This window comes from Ricinus communis, chromosome 7, assembly GCF_019578655.1.
Source record: "Ricinus communis isolate WT05 ecotype wild-type chromosome 7, ASM1957865v1, whole genome shotgun sequence".
Lineage (NCBI taxonomy): Eukaryota > Viridiplantae > Streptophyta > Magnoliopsida > Malpighiales > Euphorbiaceae > Ricinus > Ricinus communis.
In genome coordinates, this window is record NC_063262.1 from 14874347 (window position 1) to 14895328 (window position 20982).

A 20982-nucleotide genomic window follows, 5' to 3' on the forward strand; every position below is an offset into this window, starting at 1 on the left:
TCAAACAACCAAAAGATGTTTCATGTAATTATTTCCAACTCTTTACATATATGCATCAACTATTCCCAACCCCGTTTTGTTATGCAATTCGATTCATCTATGTACCCCCGTACTTTAGAATGTTGTCATCCTAGAAGCCTACCAGAAGCCGATCCTTGTCTAGGCATCCTATCCTTGCCCCGGCGTCCAATTCCCGCCCTCATCGAACCGCTTCTCTAAGCCAGGCTGTCACATAATGTTATATTAATTTACATTATTACTTTAAGTGTATTACTATTTTAATTTAAATATTTATTTATATACTATTTTTACTTTTCATTATTTATATTTATTAATTTAATAATTATATATAATATTTTATATAAAGAATTATAAAAATCAAATAATATAAATAAAAATTAAATCAATAAACATACTTAATGAATAATAAAATTTATTAATAAAATAAAAAATATAATAAAAATAAATACAATATAAAAATATTATAAATTAATTTAAATAATATGATCATAATTTAATTTAATTATTCTTATTAAATTATATTATTTACTATATTATTATTATTAAATTATTATTATTCTCAATTTAGTTAATCTTATTAAATTATTATTATTAGAATATAATTCTAAAAATTAAAATAAAGACTACACTGTTGGTCTCTAACTCGGAGACCACACAATTAGTCTCTATATGGTAGCTAAAAACTCATGCTATTAATTGGCGCCTAACTTAGCAATCACAATCTATGGTCTCTAATTCAAAGACCACGATAGTGGTCTCTAAAATGGTTATTATTTTATCCACTACTGATTGGCGCCCAAATTAGAGACCACACTCTATAATCTCTAGTTTAGAGATCACGCACGTGGTCTCTAAAATGGTCGCTATTGTCCCCGCCATTTTTTGACGGAAAGTTAACGACCACTTACAGACCACATCTGGTGATCGCTAGTTGTGTGGTCGCAATATGGTCGAAAATTTAGAAAAAATAAATTTGGTCTCCAAATGAAAGGAAAGTGGTTGCTATATCGCAGCTAAATAGCGACCACTTTTGTGTGGTAGCTAAAAATGGTCTCTAAATTATTTTTTTTTATAGTGGAAGTAAAGCAAAATGCTAATTGAAAGTTAATAAGAGTAAGGAAGTGAGTAAAGAAGTTACATCCTTACCGACATGTGCAAAATATGGAAAATAATAGTACGTGCTTCAAATTGGAAAGTTAATTGTAATACCCGAAATTTTTTCTTTAATAATTGATAATATTAATAATAATTAACAAATGATTTTTTATTTAAATTAATTTTACTTTATTTTTAATTGGTTCAAATTGAAATGATTTAAATGGAATTTTAATGCTAGATAAATAAGGGAGTTATTTTCTGTATCCAATTAGTTTGACTTTTAAGAAATTAATTAAGTAAATTCTTTGAAAAATAAATTATGTTTTCAGTCATTCAATTTTTCTCCAATATGAATATATAAGTTAATCTCTATATTGAAAGTTATGAAAAAATTAGTAAAGGATATTTTATAAAAGAATTATTGGGAAAAAATAGCATTTTAATTAGCTAATGTTGTTAAATTTTAATTGGAAAATATTTAGCAATTGATTAATTAAATTAATTGCGTTAGGATTAAAATAGAAATTTATTTTGGAATCAGGATTAAAAATATAATTTTATTAATATGGAGTTTTAATAAAAATTTGTAGGTTTGGTATTTTTGTAATATGTCGGCAAGGGCTTTTTGGTAATTTTATATTTAAAAGCAAGGGTAGATATGTAATTATATTTTCAATAATTCTAATTTGGTCCAAATTAAATAGTTAGGGGCTTAATTGAAAAGCTAAAGAAAAGTTTAAGGGTTAATCAAAAATTTTACAGGATGAAATTGTTAGTAATTAAAAAGTTGAGGGACTAAATGGTAAGGAAGAAAAATTCAGGGACCAAAAGTCGATATGGAAGGAAAATGAAAGAAAAGAAAAGAAGAAAGAAGGAAGATGAAGAAGATGTCGGGGAGAGAGAAAAGGAGGAGGATCGGAGGAGAGGGCCGGCGTGAGGCCGAGCTCTAGAGGAGGCGGTAGTAACTCCGAGGGTGTCAGGTGGCAGCAAATAGGCGGAAGGGGGCAACATCTTCTCGCCATCGTTGTGGTCGTCTCCGACAGTTTGGGTGGTTCTTGTCTCAAAATGACCAGCAACCGGCGAGCTTTCTTCCTTGCCCATCATCTCCCCTTGGGGATACCAGAATTTCAAGATCCGGCAAGGTGAAAAGAGTAGGGGCATCCCACGTTTTCTGGCTTTTTCGATGAGCTCTAGTGAGGAATGGAGGATAGAAGGACATATCCGGACTCTCCTCAACTTAAGCTTTCTAATGGCACTGGTTTCGTGGCGATTGGACTCCGTTTGAAAATTGACGGCCCAGATCGTCTGTAAATCTCTTCGAATGATCTGGGTCGGGTCGAAAGATCGAAAGCTGGGATCGTCATCAACGCATCGTTTAGAGTCCGTTGGTGCGTTCGGATCGTCGATCGGACTCCGTCGGCTGGAGGCGAGTCGACCGAGCGATCAAGCGTCTCGGTAATTTCTCTGGCCCGTTGATTTTAGAATTTATTAATAAAATTTATGTATTTATTAAAATGTGTTGAGTGTTAGAAATATTGTTAGCTAAAATAAATTGTTAGACTGTCTGCCATTGGTCGTGATTTATGACGTGTGGCGGAGTTGGAAAAAATAGTGAAGTCTTGGGGACAAGACTCCCGTTAAAAATAACTTCTTAGAAATTTGAAGTGCTTTCTGGCAGGTCCTGGACCAGTTATACGGGAGGTAAATGTCTACAATTTAGGGGAGGTTCTACCGAATTTTTGGTAGCATTTATCCGAGTCGAATTTTTAGACAGTCTGTCCTAGGAATCTAGACCTAGGGTTAATTGTCAAATGTTTCAATGTTATTGATTTAATTGTTTTCCATGGTTAGATAATTCGTCAGTTCGGCTAGCTCCACCCGAGGCATCGGAGCAGAGCTAGGAGGTCGTCAAAGCTGTGAGTTAAATTTAGGACTTGCTCTGGTCGAGTTGCTCTCTGGGCGCCGGCTTATTTGGAAACCTTAGTGGCCAGACTGGATTTAAGGACCCTGGTTGAGCTTCGCTCTCTGGGCGCCGGTCTTATTGGAGTAAGAGACCCGAAAGGTTAAGACTGATAGTGGTAATTAAGTGACCGGACTAGAGTTAAGGACCCTAGTCGAGCTTCGCTCTCTAGGCGCCAGTTCTGTTGGAATGAGAGAGTCGAGATGTTAGTGTTGGGATTAGGGTTCTGCTAAGGTACTCCGTCCCGTGGTGTGAAATAAAAATTTATTTTATTTTATTTTGCAGAAGCATAGCATAACATGTATTTTTATTTTAAATTAAGTAAATATTTTATTGAAGTGTTTATATTCGTTTTTGGGATATATGATTTTAACTCACTCTCGAAACTGATAGTCTCATTTTTCACTGTTTTCCAGGTTATTGTTAGTTTTTACGCAGTTCTTTTCTAGCAGCCCGACTCCTTCATCATTGGGTTGATGTATTTGATTTTGGTATGTTTGACTTGTAAAAAAAAAGGAATTTTAGATTCTCCACAGTAGAAATTTTAGACTTATCAGTTGTAATTTTATATAAATTTGGGTCTTGCCTAATTATACTGGCAGACTGAATTAAATATGTAGAATTTGAAGGTTAAGATTAATTGTGGAAAAAGTGCTTAGAATTGAGTTGGATTTTAATTTGACAGAGTTAGTGAATAGTCAGGCTTACTAAGAGATTTGGTGGCCTTAAGCCTACCCATTCCCTAGTGCCGATCATGGGCCCATAGATTGGGTTGTGACAAAGTTGGTATCAGAGCTTAGGTTTAGTTTTCCTTCGATCTAGGTTAAGATTCTTCGTACTACGGAGCTAGGATCAAGTCTGTCTTATTATTTTCATTGACTCTAGTGTCTCAGCTTTCACTGTTAGAGAGTCTGTCATTCTTTTCTTATGAGCTTGTCTTGGATGCTGTGTTGAGAATGAGGTTGTATCAATAGCAAGATCTGAAGCGCGGTAGACTCGTGCCATTTTCTTCAAGTGATTAGTGCATACCGGCCTTGGATGCTTCAACTGTTGTTTAGATGGTGGGCACCACAGTCAGAATTAGTGCAGAGCGTAGTTGCAGTCGTGTCATGAACTGCCTCATCATCACATCAGGCATCGCCTTAATGAGTAGCACCGAAGTTAGTGCATGAAAAGTCGAGTAGATATGGTTGAGTTTTGTGATTGTAAGAAGCTTAAGAATGGTGGTAGGAGTGTTTTCGGACGCTCGGAATCTAGAGAAGTTTAAGCAAACACTATTTATTTTTCTAAATAGAACAAAGTGTTTTAAAATACAATATTGCACCCAGTCCCGAAAGAATTCATTATGGCATTTCATTATTAGGCATGCACAATTCCATAACTCATTTTTAGGGCATGCATTATACATTATGCATTGTAACCCTTGGTGATAGGGGGCATCATCACTCTGGTGCGCGATATTGTAGAATTTTATATTAAGAAAATCACTAATGATTTGACGATTTTATAAAAGTATTTTTTTAGAATATAATAAATTTTTATCAGTGATGGTTATAAAGCAATTAAATAAGTAAATTTTTCAAAGTAAATTGTGTTAGCTTGAGATTCTCTGGATGACAAGCTGAGTTGCTGTGAGAATGAATTTGTGGCGTAGTAGGCCTCATGTTGGGTTATAGAGGAGACTTCTGGATTTCAGTCGAAGACGAATTTTGTGTCAGGATGGTATGGTTTTGTATCGGTTATCGCAACCGGATAGATGATGTGGCATTGATGATGTGATGTGAATATTAAGGATATTATGTACGTGCAAGGGATACGTCATTAGGAAGGAAGTTGGCGACTGGATTTTTTATAGAACCAGAGTTGGTCCTGATCATTTCATAGAAGATTCCTTTTTGCCCGCAAGCAGCTGAAGATAGCTTTCAAAAAGTAGAGGAGTGGTGCAGGTCCGTAGTGGGAGCACGTGGAGATTTGTATTAGAGAAGTATGTATTCCTAAGGCGTCTCATGTGCAAGAAGTAATGGAGTTTGGTAAGGAATGCGAGTTAGCCCTTCTTGTGCGGAACCCTTGGAATTATCGGCAGGATTGGTGAGGTGGCATGCAAGTTGAACTTGCCACCAAATAATTTCTCGCAGGTCAATCCGGTAGTTCATAGACCCGTGTTGAGGAAGTATATTTTCGATTCTTTGCTCGTGTTAGAACCTCGGTGTATGGAAGTAAGTGAAGATTTGACTTCCGAGGAGCAGTAAATCAGGATCGCAGATTCTCAAGTTCGCCAGTTTTGCTCAAGGGTTTTATCGATGGGTCTTGTGGTTGAATATTTTTACCGAGAGAAGTACCCGAGAAGCCGAGCTGGAGATGAAAGGTTCCTATTCTCATTAGTTTCAGTCTTAGTGTGAACCCTTTTTTCTTTTAAAATTTGAGGACAAATTTTTCTTAAGGGGGGAAGAATGTAATACCCATAATTTTTCCTTTAATAATATGATAATATTAATAATAATTAATAAATGAGTTTTTATTTAAATTAATTTTACTTTATTTTTATTTGGTTTAAATTGGAATGATTTAAATGAAATTTTAATGCTAGACAAATAAGGGAGTTATTTTCTATATCCAATTAGTTTGATTTTTAAGAAATTAATTAAGTAAATTCTTTGCAAAATGGATTATATTTTCAGTCATTCAATTTTTTCCCAATATGAATATATAAATTAATTTCTATATTGAAAGTTATGAAAGAACTAGTAAAGGATATTTTATAAAAGAATTATTGGGAAAAAATGGCATTTTAATTAGCTAATGGTGTTAAATTTTAATTGAAAAATATTTAGCAATTGATTAATTAAATTAATTGTGTTAAGGATTAAATTAAAAATTTATTTTGGAATAAGGATTAAAAATATAATTTTATTAATATGGAGTTTTAATGAAAACTTATATGTTTGGTATTTTTGTAATTAAATATGTCGGCAAGGGCTTTTTGATAATTTTATATTTAAAAGCAAGGGTATATATGTAATTATATATTTTCAATATTTCTAATTTGGTCCAAATTAAATAGTTAGGGGCTTAATTGAAAAGCTAAAGAAAAGTTTAAGGGTTAATCAAAAATTTTACAGGATAAAATTGTTAGTAATTAAAAAGTTAAGGGACTAAATGGTAAGGAAGAAAAGTTTAGTGACCAAAAATCGATATGGAAGGAAAATGAAAGAAAAGAAAAGAAGAGAAGAAGGAAGAGGAAGAAGATGTCAGGGAGAGAGAGAAGGAGGAGGATCGGGCGTCGGCCGTCGCGGAAGCAGGAGGCCGAGCTCGATGGAGGAGGCAGCAGCAACTCCGGCTGCGTCAGGTGGCAACAAATAGGCGAAAAGGGACAGCATCTTCTCGCTGTCATTGTGGTCGTCTCCAGCAGCCATTTTGGGTGGTTCTGGTCTCAAAATGACCAGCAACCGGCGAGCTTTCTTCCTTGCCCATCATCTCCCCTTGGGGCAGTTGGAATTTTAAGATCCGGCAAGGTGAAAAGAGTAGGGGCAACCAGCGTTATCTGGCTTTTTCGACAAGCTCCGGCGAGGGATGGATGATCGGAGGGCATATCCGAACTCTCCTCAGCTCAAGCTTTCCAATGGCACCGGTTTCATGGCGATCAGACTTTATTTGAAAATCGACGGCCGAGATCATCCGTAAATCTCTCCAAATGATCAGGGGTTGAATCGAAAGCTGGGATCATCATCAGCGCGTCGTTTCGAGTCCGTTGATGCGTTCGGATCGTCGATCAGACTCCGTCAGCTGGAGGCGAGTCGACCGAGCGATCAAGCGTCTCGATAATTTCTTTAGCCCGTTGATTTTAGAATTTATTGGTAAAATTTATGTGTTTATTGAAATATGTTGAGCTTTAGAAATATTGTTAGCTAAAATAAATTGTCAGACTATTTGCCATTGGTCGTGATTTATGATGTGTGGCGGAGTCGGAAAAAATAGTGAAGTCTTGGGGACCCGACTCCCATTAATAATAAATTGTTGGAAATTTAAAGTGTTTTCTGGCAGGTCCTGGACCCATTATACGGGGGGTTAAATGTCCGTAATTTATGGGAGGTTCTGCCGAATTTTCGGTAGAATTTACCCGAGTCAAATTTTTAGACAGTCTGTCCTAGAAATCTAGACCTAGGGTTAATTGTCAAATGTTTCAATGTTATTGATTTAATTGTTTTCCATGGTTAGATAATCCATCAGTTCGGCTTGCTCCACTCAAGGCATCGGAGCAGAGCTAAGAGGTCGTCAAAGCTGTGAGTTAAAGTCATATATTTGTTCACCTGTCATGCTAAGATTTTTACGTGTTGGATCTGATTAAATAATTTAATGTTTTAAATATTTATTTAATTAGTATTCATATATGTTTCAATTACTGCATTATGGTTTGTGTTTTCGTGTTGACTTGGGAGGGAATGGTTGTAGAACATGCTATTTGATGAGTTGCACCTGTATGAATCAGAGACAGAAAATAAAGATTTGTAAATTTTTAAAAGGTAAATTTAGGACTTGCCCTGGTCGAGCATTGCTCTCTAGGCTGAGTAGAGTGAATTTGCTGGAGTAAAGGTCCCTGATCGAGCATTGCTCTCTAGGCACCAGCTTATTTGGAAACCTAAGTGACCAGACTGGACTTAAGGACCTTGGTCGAGCTTTGCTCTCTAGGCGCTAGTCTTATTGGAGTAAGAGACCTGAAAGGCTAAGACTGATAGTGACAATTAAGTGACCGGACTGGAGTTAAGGACCCTAGTCGAGCTTCGCTCTCTAGGCGCCAGTTCTATTGGAATGAGAGAGTCGAGATGTTAGTGTTGGGATTAGGGTTCTACTGAGATACTCCGTCCCGTGGTATGAAATAAAAATTTATTTTATTTTATTTTGCAGAAGCATAGCATGACATGTATTTTTATTTTAAATTAAGTAAATATTTTATTGAAGTGTTTATATTCGTTTTTGAGATATATGATTTTAACTCACTCTCGAGACTGACAATCTCATTTTCACTGTTTTTCAGGTGATTGTTAGTCTTTCCACAGTTCTTATCTAGCAGCCCAACTCCTTCATTATCGAGTTGATGTATTTGAATTTTAGTATGTTTGACTTGTAAAAAAAAATTTAGATTCTCCGCAGTAGAAATTTTAGACTTATCAGTTGTAATTTTATGTAATTCCAGTCTTGCCTAATTATGCTGGCAGACCAAATTAAATATGTAGAATTCGAAGGTTAAGATTAATTGTGGAAAAAGTGCTTAGAATTGAGTTGGATTTTAATTTGACTGAGTTAGTGAATAGTCAGGCTTACTACGAGATTTTGTGACCTTAAGCCTACCCATTCCCTAATGCCGGTCACGGGCCCACAGATCGGGTCGTGACATTAATTGAGGACCAAACCAAGGATGAAAAATATGTCAAAGCATCTCTCATGCCACGCCAATCTCCAACCAATCAAATATCAATCAAAATAAACCCACTTTATCATTTATCCTTAGATTAGTCAAGTTGTCTTTATATTAGAAAAGTAATCGTTATATTAGAAAATCAGTCCTTAGTTGTTAATTTACAGTACGATCAAAGCTTTCAAGCGTTCCTCAGCGATCATTTATATCTTGTAAGTCATTTACCTTAAGTAATTAAATTTTTAAAATTTTTTTATTACTATTTTAGTGTTTATTTATTGCAATTAAGTTTCTTAACTTACATAATTACATGCTTTTAGCTTACAGTAATTTAACTCTTAGCTTTATTCTTTAAGCTTATTAATTAAATGTTCTTAATTCATATTTACATGTCCACTGCTCAATTTTACATCCTTAGCTTATTATTATCTTAATTTTTAGTTCATTAATTAGCGCTACGTATTAATTTCGTAAAATGTACGAGCTTAGCCAAAAATTTAAAATAGTTTGAATCTCTTTATTATCTGGACAATCATCTAGATTAGAAGTCAAATTATCACACATTTTATATTTATTACATTTATTGCAATTATTTAAAATAATCAACACTTTACACGTTACATAACTAATGTGAAAGGCTCAAAATACTGGCAAAGAGTGTCCAACAAATAGATTTTTTTCTTAATTAAAATTGATATTCTCTTTTTTTTATTTTATTTATTTATTTCATTTTTTTGGCTCCGTACTTCCCCAACCATGGTGTGAAAAAAACTTTCTACATCTGCTTATTCTAACTCATGGATCCAAAAAGCAGTGAATGAAGAATCAGGAAAAATAAATTAAAAGAAAAACAAAAGCAGAGAAAGCAGCATGTGGGATAGAGATGGTTGTTTTGACAAGAGAGAGAAAGATATCCACTCAGCGAACCATAAAAGAAAATAAAAACAAAACAAAATTAATTCAACTAGCAGTTGGCACCCGCCAAGAAAAAGCAACTACTCCAACAAAAGAAACCCATACAAGTTATTTGGAGAAATCATTTGAAAGCGACCCACCCAACCCAACCCACCCCCATCATATCCTTCTTCCTCTTACTATATTGCCTGATAACCTTTACCTTTCTCATCTATTTTCATTTTCTATCGGATTCTCCGCCCTATTGCCTGGCAGTAAGTAGCTCCTTGTTTTTATCTTCTTCTCTTTATATGTAAATTAATTTATCTTTCAAACTTATCATCTCTTCCTTCTTGACTCCAAAAAAAAATTCCCACCGCAGTATGAGGCTGTTCACGGCAGAGGGTGTTGTCTACAAGCCTGTGGAGAAGGTCGATCTTGGGCCTGATAGCCATGAATTCTACTTACGTGCCAATGTCAAAGGTTCCGTTTTGCTAGCTAGAATTTCAGTTATATTTATCTGTATTTATTTACTTCCAAACAATATTGTTTTGTTTTTGTAAAAGCTCCTCGCATGGCGGGATTTCTGGTCAAAGTTTTCGCCTGGTTTCTGGAGTCGTGGATATTTGGGCCATTACTCCTTTATTTTTTAAAGAGAAACAATCTTATTCACAAGGTACATACATACTTATTTTTCTCTTTAACATAGTTTTATCATAATCTAACTACACCTTTTTTTTTCTTGATTATGCATCGCTTTGCGTTATTTCTTCATAAACGTCTTTACTCCCCTTATATACAGAATGTTTGGATAAATGATTTTAAAGAGTTTTAAATTGTATTACTTTTTCATAAATATTTTCGCTAGCTTAATTTATAACCGTATGCTTGAAATGGATGTTTTTATAAAATCTTATAATCTCTAATTTTTGTTTGATAGAAGCGTGTAAATAAAATTTAATTAAATTAAAATTTCAAATATGAAAATTATCTTTAATATATTTTAAATTACTCTAAATATATATAAAAAAATTTAATTAAAGATAAAATTATTTAAAAGTCTAAGTTTTAAAAAAAAATTTCAAATTTATATTTTTTTTTTCTAAGTTCTTCATTTATTATTAAATCTCTATTTTACCTCCTAAAATATCATATGAATAAACTTTACAAAATCTTATTTGCTTTATTTTCACTTTTTGTCAAACAGAATCAAAATGATAGAATAAAGCTATTCCAAAATTAAGCACCTCACCGATTTAAAAGTCTCCTTTCATATTGGAATTTCACTATAACATATAAAAAGGTGTGAACTTTAACGATCCATGAGACAGGCTAGGACCTGGTCATTCATTTTTCATTCTTTTTCTTTGTTTTCTGTTGGAAGAAAGGACTTGGCCTTAATATCCTTGCGTATGCCTTTAGAAATTACAAATTGTTGAGTTGTTTAATGGTAGCAAGGAACATCGCTCGGGATTAGTCGGTTTAAGCATCAATTAATTACTATTGAAAGTTAGGGTAGGGACGGAGCAGAAGGGGCTCATCTACAACATGCTATATATATATATATATATATATAGTGGTCCTATATTCTTAAAACTCACTTTAATGATTTTGGGTTTGTGAGATGGCTTATGTCTGGGTAACACCAAATATTAACATCATTTTGGAAAGGCATAATAGTCTTGAGAAATTCAATTATAGTAAAAGGATTATTATTTCAGGTAATTACTTAAGACTTATTGGTCTCAGAAATTCAAATATTTACGTCTTTTGACAAAATTGATCAATCATTTTAAATTTAGCAAATTTAGCCAAAATCAAAAATGTTTTGACAAATCTAGCCGAAGCCAATGTTTGTCAAAATTTGATAATATGTTATTTGATGTGGGATACACGTAGTTTCTAAAAAAATATAGGTCCTAGTTTGCATCTCATTGGCACATCATCTGACATTAACTAATGTGGTTTAATTTTTCTAACCTAAGTTACTTTGTTGTATTGATGCAACAAGGCATGAAATTAAATCTTATATAACTCTAACCCAATATCTCTCTTTCTTTTTCTCGATTTGTTGCTGTAAAAAACTTAAATTCTTCCTCTTTAACAAATTACATCCTCTTTATTTATCAATAAATATATGACTGCAGTTATATTTTTAGTACATTTTTATACACAGACATATCTTCTCAAACTTAAAACTCAAAGATATAAGAAATTACAATTAAAGAATATATCAAGCAATAAAATATATCAGATGACGTATCATTCAATTGTAATCAACATCGAATTTGGGCTAGATTTGGCTAAATTTTTTAAAATTAAAACGATTGGCTAATTTTGTTAAAAGCAGCAATTATTTAGATTTCTTAGACTAATAAGTCATTCTTTAAGAATCATTAATTTAATTATAATTTCACAAATCCGGTCAAATTCTAACTAAATTAAATTACTAATCAAAATTAAGCAATGTAATAATGATGTAAATGGCACTTTAAAAATAAAAAAATTAAAATTAAATAACTTGTATAAATTATATATTATAAGACCAATCAATTTAAGATTTTTAATTTTTATAGTGATATTTATATTACTCTATATATTATTTAATTTTAACCAACAACTGAATTTAACTGAAACTGCAATCAACCAATCAAATAATGGCTAAATTGATAATTTTTTAAAAATTTGTCTAAGATTATAAAATTCTGTAAATATTTCAATTTTTTAAGGTATTAGACCTTTTGAACAAAAGGAGATTATTATGATTTATGAGAATTTTGATTAAGTTTCTAGTTAACTTAAAATACTTTCTACCACTGGTCGTTAATCTCGACTAAAATTTAATAAATAAATTAAAATTTCAATTCAGACAATTTCAAAAAAATAATCTCGACTCACAAACACCCTTATTTTTTTATCAAAATGTTTTATATTTTCTTAATTTTTCTTTTAAGATCTAATTTAGCTAATATTGATAATATTAATTCTGAGTAAAGAAAACCAATATTATTAACTAAAAACTTCGAGAAAAATTCCTTAATCTTACTTCCAAACACTAATCACATTCTCAACACCAATCCAATTATAAATATAACAATTTAAAAGAAAAATGAAACACTAGACGGAGTAAAAACATTTAAGTGATTTTGGAAGTAAAATGTCTTTCATAAACGTATGTATGCATTTTGTTTTTTTATTTTTATGAAAACTTTAGTACAAGTCACTTGTAAGATTAATGCACTGATCTTTGCAGCTTGTTTCGAATGCTGAGCTGGAGGAGTCGCCTCTCTATGTACCCTTGCATCCATTTGAAGGTTTGTAATATAGAACTACTTTTAGCAACAGCCTATTGAAATTTATTAAAAAATTTATTTTATTTAAAAAATATAAAAAATAAAGTATAATGAAAATAATAAAATTAAAAGAGATATTTAGTGTTATGAAATATATTAACTTACCAATGTGAAATTTATTTAGAAATTCTACTTATTTTGTTAGAATTTAATTCAATTATAACTAATTCCATACAAAATTTGATTATTTAGAATTCTAAACTAATTTTTACTTCATTTAAAGTAAATAAATTTTAAATTTATAAATTAATTTCATATATTTTATTATTTTAATTAAATATAATATAAACTTTAATTTGATTACCAAAGATCTTTTAGCGAGTGACTAGCTCTCGAAAAAATATGTTATTAAGATGCTCCTCGCTAAGGCTTTAACGACAGAATATTTTTTGTCTATCAAGTTGTTAAGATTCATAATAAACAAGTAAGTTGCTAATTTAAGAGATAAAAGCTAATTTTTGCAACATATCGTATTTTAACACTAAAATTATAAATATTATCAATGATAAAGTATTTATAGTTAAATCAATTTTTTTAAAACCAAAAATTTAAAAGTTATTTGATAATCTATTGCTAAGCTGTCATTTCTCTGAAATTTAATTAAGTTAATTGTCAATTTTTTTTTCAATTTATTTAATGTTCAATTAATTATTATTAATAATAACAATAATAAATGATATAGAAAATTAAAAAAAAAAAAGCAAAATATTATAGACAAAATGAAAGAGAGGAATAAAGAAAGAAAGGAAATGATGAAGAGAGAGGAAAGGAGAAAAATGATTAAAAAAATAAATAAAAGAGAAGGCGAAAGAAGAAAAGAAATGAGAGATAAAATATAGAATGAGAGAAAAAGAGAAGATAAAATGATAGAAATAAAATATGGAGAAAGAGATGAATTAAGAGATATAGAAAAAATAATTAAGATTATTGGAGAAATTTTCAAATAAAAAAATGAAGGAAGAAATTTTAAGACCAAAATTCCAAATTACAGGTAAAGTGTTTAAATTTTTATAGTATTTGTTTTAAAAGAAACTTTCAGTTTAAATTTTTTTAAATTTTTTATAATATATTAGATATTATTATTATTATTATTTTAAATTGATTAAGAAAAAAGACTATAAATACTTTTTAAAATAATGTAAAGAAAATTTGAATAAAATATATTATATCGTGCTTTGCTTAGTTTACTAATTAAAAAAGGAATACACATATTATTTTTTACTTAATTTAATAAAAAAGAATAATTTAACCATGTAACTTTCAAAATAATTAAGTTTAGATAGAACACTAAATATATTTACATTCATTTAGATTCAATAGATTATAAATATATATACTAGTTATTTTATCTAAATATATATATTTTTATATTAAGTGTTTAATAAATTAATTAAGCAAAAGAATACAATGTAATTCTCCAAGACTTGTTTTTAATAATTAAAATAATCATTTATTTCTTTTAATGAGTTAGTTTTTAGTAAAAACAATTGATAACTTATAAAAAAAATAAAAAAATAAATTAAAGATTGTAAGATTCAAATATAATATTTTTAAAGCTCAGGTGCTAAACTGAAAATATAACATCCTGGCCTTAACAATTTTATGTGTGGATTTAACCATACCAAAAGAAAGCAAGAAAGAGAATGATAGATATGAAAAAAGAAAAGAGGAGAAAGTATGACAAAAATGTATTAAAACGTTTAGAATGAGTGATACAGAAAATCCGTTGTTAAAATTAACTGCTAATCACTATAACATTAGTAGTGAAATATACAAATGAGTGCAAAAGAAAAAAGTAGGGACATAAATCTAGATTTTAGTGATGAAATAATTCATTGCTAAAGTAACAATTAAGTAGGTAAACAAAAGCAAGTGTAGGAAAAAAATTTAGAATTTTTATTGGTAATTGCTCATTAATGAGATAAGTTAAGGAGAAAAAAAGGTGGAATAACATTTATAATTAGTTATAAAAAAATTAGTCAAGAATTAGTGACAAATAGTATCTGTCCCTAATCCACGCACATAATTTAAGCTCGGTATAAATGACACTAATTTCATGCCAAGTTTACCAACAAAAATTCCTGTTTCTAGTTAGTGATGAATACATACTTTAGCATTCATCACATAAGGCACTTGTCAGTAAATATTCTGTTGCTAGATAAGTAAATATTCTGTTGCTAGATCTCAATAATTTTAATAGTATTTCTTTTTGGAGAAAGAAATCATTTGTACTCTTGAATTTATATTCAAGAGTTAAATATATTAAATTTAAAATTTTTCAGTAATTAGTCTTTTCAATTTAAGTCAAGAAAAATACACTAATATAAACTTTTTTAGCAAATAGCTTCCGAACTTATATTTAATGGTCAAATATATCTAATTTAAATTTTTTTCTAAAAATATTTTGAGGTTTTAATTAAATTATAAAATTAAAAAATATATTTATTTTATTAATTTACTGATCCAATATTTAGTGACACGCTATATAAGAGCGTATTTAGAAAATTTTAAATTTTGAATGTAATTGACCCAAAATGACAAGTATTAAATAAGTCAAATGTTAACTTTATTAACAAATGGGCCCATAACTTATTATTTTTGGATCAACTAAATTTGAAATTTAAATTATTTTAAATATGCTCTTGTATAGTGTGTCACTATATATTGTATCAGTAAATTAATAAAATAGGTATTATTTTAATTTTTATTAAATCAGTTAGAATCTAAAAGTTCAATGTTATTTTACTAATTTAAAAAAAAAATGGGTGTATTTAGCTCTTGAACATAAATTCAGGAGGCTATTTGATGAAAAATTTAAATTGAATATATTTGACCCTTAAACATAAATTCAAAAATTATTTACTAAAAAAATTTAAATTAATATATTTAATCCTTGAACATAAGTTTGGGACTCAAATTGACCCTTTATCCATTTTTTATTGCCTAATAGCTAAATGACAATGGAAGATAATTCCCATCCTTATGCTGCTGATTTCTTATAGTGTAAGTAGTGGCGGAGGAAACAAAAGAAAAAAATTGGTTGGAGAAAAATACAAAAGAAAAAAAAAATAGAGTTGCAAAATATATATAAAAAAAAAGGTTTCTAATCTTCGAATGATTGATACATCCAATACTATTAAATATCTTGGCGTACAGGTGGAGTTATGCAGTTTGGGTAGATTAATATTTTATTGATATTACCTTCTTGTAGATTTTAATTTGAGTTTCCATATCCGCAGAGCTGAATGAAAAACAAGTGGAACACGTAGACAATAAATTATGTCCACCTGAACGAGTTCAAAAGGCCGTTGAATGTGTGCCTTTGTCTTTATCATCATCAAATCTTGCCTTCCGTCGCTACTCAATAATGGATTACTCTAAAGCTTATAGTTCTGGAGAAATCACTCCCCTTACGGTAATGCCTACTTCATATCCCCTCAAAAGCAAAAAGTTCTCCTTTTTTAACAGTTTTTGTTGCTATTTACTTTAAACTTCAAACATTAATTACCGAAACATAATTTTCTTTGTATTATTTTGGTCCCTCACATTTTTACTTGAACTATATTTTTCAGTTCCTACAATTTCAAGTATTTAATGGCTTGATCAAAATAATTCAAGTCTTCTTTTATTTTTTTCACAATTTTAACCGAAGCTTTTAAGATTATAATTTTATTTTAATTTAATAATTTTGTTGCAATTCTATCCCAATTTGTGAAACTGACTAGTTGGCATGTCTTCGCCCACGTGGTAGCCACAATGAAATCTTTTTAAAATTACCTTTCTACCTTCGCTTACAAAATTGCAAAAGGTTTTTGGAGAAAATTTTAAAAAGTTCAATTGCCAAAAAAGATTTTATATTTCTTATTAAATCTAGTATTTATAATTTTTAAAATTTTAAATTCTAACATCAGTATTGTATTTAAATATTAATTTTAATTTTAATTTTTATAAAATTATTAGATGAATCTATTAAAGTGTAAACTATAGTAATGATAAAAAAATGAGAAATTGAGGTCACCACCTTTATTATTAAAATATTACCATTTAAATACATAAAATTTATAAAATTTTGTAACTAATAAAAGATTAATCTTATGTATTTAAATAAAAAGATTTTAATGACAGATTAAGTTAAGACTTTTAATATTGATTCAATTTTTATTATTATTGTTGGATTCACATCATATCAATAAATTTAATCAATAATTATATTAAATATTAAAATAAAATTAATATTAAAATATAACACTAAGATTAAAATTTAGAAATTATATATTAAATTTAAAATAAATATAAAAAATTAATTTTATTTTACAGTCTTAAAATGTTGAATAAGTTTGGATTTATTTTTTGTGCATATCTAAGTGTCTATGTCTGTCATGGTAAAATATATAAAATATTACAGAGTGTGGACGAATACATTCACCCATTAGTGAATTTCACAACTTGAAAAACTAGGGCTGGTGATCTATAACCTATTTATAGGTATCCGTCTAAATCTTATTTAGTCAAACTAAATAATATATGAATTGATTAAATAATAAACATGGATATTTATATAAAAAGATTACATTAAATATGGGTAGAATATAAATATTATATTAAGTTATTCATACTCTATCTAAATTTTTTTAATTAAATATAAAAATATTAAAAAAATTTATAATTGAATTAGATAAACTATTTAATTTTTTAATTTTTTTAGTACTTGATTAATATTTATTATTTTAATATTTAGTAATATTTAAATATATTATATATTTTTGATTAAATAAAATTATAAGTTAAAAAGTTACATACATACCTAATCTTTTAGTTTACTAAAGTTTTATATATATATATATATATATATATATATATATATATATATTAAAATCTTGATAAATAAATAATTAATAAATTAATAACTTCAATTAAGTAATTAAAACCATCAATTCTGACTCCGATTAATATACTAAATAAATAATATCACTTAATTTATATTATAATAAATTTGTTTGGCCTATTATGTATACGATCGCTATTATTTATGTATATAAATGGTAATTTTTAAATTTTATATATATGAACACTGACTTTTAATCATATTTTTTATATATAATTTATATATAAATTTTAATAAAAATACATAATCAAATAATTAAAATATAATTTTTTTAGTTAATAAATATTTATTTATCTATAAATTAATAAAATATTTATTTATAATAAATAACCTTTATAAAAATAATATTTCTTAGTTATAATAATATTGTAGAAATTTTATTGTATTTTAATAAGAAGTGAGTTACCCCAAATCCTATGGGTATTAGGGATAGGTTTAAGATTTGGTGAAATTGCAAAAGGTTAAATCTCGCAATTTTGTTATTTTGTAATTTTTGTATTATGAAACTTCAATTTTGATAGTTGATTTGGGTAGGTAGCGGAGCGGTTAATAGGTGCTATTGGTGAATCTTGCAGTCCTTCATTGGACATGGCATTCTTTATCAGTTATAATGTTGAAGATATCCTAAGACAGGCCAGGGAATCAACTCAACGCTATCAGAAAGGTAAATTGCTACTTGAAAATCTTGAACAAAGTTGGATTTTGCCTTTTCTTTCTAAGTATATTATTGTATGATTAAATTCTAATTATTTTACTAAGATTTAAAATACCATTTTACTAATGCATCATGCTAAAAATATCTCCCGTACAGACTTTGATAATTATATTAAACCCTTGTTAATTATTCCTTTTCTCCTATAATTATTATTTTTAGATTTTTATTTGAATCAGTTATCGTCATAACCCGCAAATATCTTTAAAATTCAGCTAATATTAAGAAGTTAAGAATAAGTACGAAAAACTTTCAGTTAAAAAATATATATATATATATATATATATTATTTTGGTCAAAATACATTAACTGGTTGGGGGCATTATGAACTCTAAAAACCATTATTTATGTCATAAATTATATTAAAAAGTACAATAATATTAAAAATATTAGAAGGATCTTATTAAATCTTTATGGATATTTGTCAAATAAAATAAATATGATAAAATATTTATTTTTAATATCAAAATAATAATGTTAACTAAATAAAATATGTTAATATTGTTTTCCTTATTTAAGAAAAAATAGAAATATTGCTCTCTCTTGACTATCTTAGAAAAAAATCTGAGAATTTTCTTTTAAATCATTAAAAAGTTATTTGAATTTGATAACATAATTACAAAAGGAAAAGATTATAAGAGTTTGGCTAATAAAAGATTATCAAATTTAACATAAGGATGGCTAGGTATTGTTGCTAATTTCCACCTATTTAATTGCTTCTTAACCATAAAAAGAAAACTAATAAAAGGACTTTTTAATTTAACTACAGAAAAGACAAGAACTTGAAAATATAATAATTAAATATTAAGAAATAAGTAATATTATATACGGAAAAAATTGAAGGTATATAGTAATTATCCCTTTCGAAATAAAATGGATCCCATTAACTACCTGAGGACATAAATCATTTCCCACATAGAGTTATGTTTTTAGAAACTACCAGATAGAATTATGTATATAGAGCTTGGGCATGTTTATTTAAGGTAAAATTTATTACTAAACTCTTAAATTTTTCTGTTTTATATTATTGAGCCCATAAATATTTATTTTATTTTGATAAAATTTTATATTTTTATTTTTAATTTTTTAGGAAAATTTCATATTTATTTTATAAGATTTTTATTTATTCTATTAAATTTTTATATTTTTACTTTTACTTTGATTAAAAACTATAAGATTTTCCATAAAAATTAAAATAAAATTATAGAAATTCAATGAAATAAAATAAAAAATTAAGATGTTAAATAAAATAAAAACAAAAGTACCAACATCCTAATATGCATTTTACCTTTATTTAACTCATAATTGTTTTGGTGTATATATAATACAGGGGAGCCAATATCAGTTCTTGATGGGGTCCCAGTTGCTATAAAGGACGAAATAGACTGTACCCCGTATCCTACAACAGGTGGGTAATTCAAACCTAACTGCTTTTTAATTATTCGAACCAATAATAATTACTATTATTAATAATTAAATTAAATTATTTTACATATGATTTTTTTATTTATATTTCTTATTCCTCTCATCTCTTTGGTCAATATAAACCTCTTTCCACCTTTCAAATTCTTTGAAGAAGAAAGATTTAGAAATTGTAATAGTTTAGAGTCCAAATTTAAATTTAATATTCATATTATATTCTATATTCTTGAAGTATGTCGTAACTCCTTATCTTCTAGGGTCGTCATTGTATGTCTATATAGTTTAAGCTACTTCTATTATCATTTTAAAGATTCTCTAAATTTACTATATGTCTTTGTTTGACTTAAATATAACATCTGCTATTTCTTTTATATATGTATATGATATTTTTCGAATTTTATGCATATGTGTACTAATCTTTTATCATATTATTTTTATTTATAAATCATACATGAATTTGATAAAAAAAATTGTATACACAATAATTAAAACATACGAACTCTTTATAAAATATATATTTATTTATCGATAAACTAATAAATTATTCATTTTATAATATAATTTTATCATATATATAATTTCCATCAAAGTACTATCTTTTAGTATTAATAGCATTATTTTATAGAAATTTTATTAATATTCTGATAACTATTACCTAATTCTATGGGTATGAGAATTGCTAGTAAAAAAATATAAATGATACTATAATTATGTCACTTATATACATTAACTCATAATCACAAAAAATGGTAGCCTAATTCACCATTAATGAATCATGTTCGGGTACTTTTATATTTTTCGACCATTTTGTATTGATGTGGCGGTCGAATTCTTTCTTTAACTTCCACGTGACCATTGACCAGTACATAACTAATCATAGTAAGCCTAAAAATCTTAATCGCCCAAATACAATTGCAATGTATGAGTTCAAGGTAGAAGAGTTGAGAGAATGTTTAACATCTAATTAAGATTAGTTTTGTCCAAAAAAGAGGTGATGTGGTAGTTAAAGAGAGAATCTAGCTGCCATATTATTATATAATGACCAAAAAAATGTAATCTGATCCATTGTTGGTCAGTTGTAGTACTATTTTTTATAATTATTGAGTTAAAATACTAAATGGATACAATAGTCATATTTATAATACTATTTATACATTTTACCTGAAAATAGATTTAATATTTACGATCAAAATGGATTCAGCTACAGATAGAGATGCATAAACA

The 20982-nt window shown here is 28.4% G+C and overlaps 1 protein-coding gene across 2 annotated transcripts in view; it reads left to right on the plus strand.

Moving 5' to 3' along the window:
* The first annotated feature begins 9378 nt into the window (after nucleotides 1-9378).
* LOC107261969 (fatty acid amide hydrolase-like) overlaps nucleotides 9379-20982 on the plus strand; it is a 39616-nt gene continuing 28012 nt past the window's right edge. Inside the window, exons 1-7 of one of the 2 annotated variants that reach the window (XM_048377270.1) lie at nucleotides 9379-9661; nucleotides 9769-9869; nucleotides 9953-10062; nucleotides 12640-12700; nucleotides 15979-16154; nucleotides 18159-18288; nucleotides 19667-19744. In XM_048377270.1, coding sequence (XP_048233227.1) covers nucleotides 9770-9869; nucleotides 9953-10062; nucleotides 12640-12700; nucleotides 15979-16154; nucleotides 18159-18288; nucleotides 19667-19744 — 655 coding nt within the window. In that variant the 5' untranslated portion in view covers nucleotides 9379-9661; nucleotide 9769. The remainder of the gene's footprint in view (nucleotides 9662-9768; nucleotides 9870-9952; nucleotides 10063-12639; nucleotides 12701-15978; nucleotides 16155-18158; nucleotides 18289-19666; nucleotides 19745-20982) is intronic. The other variant, XM_048377269.1, reaches the window with a different exon arrangement.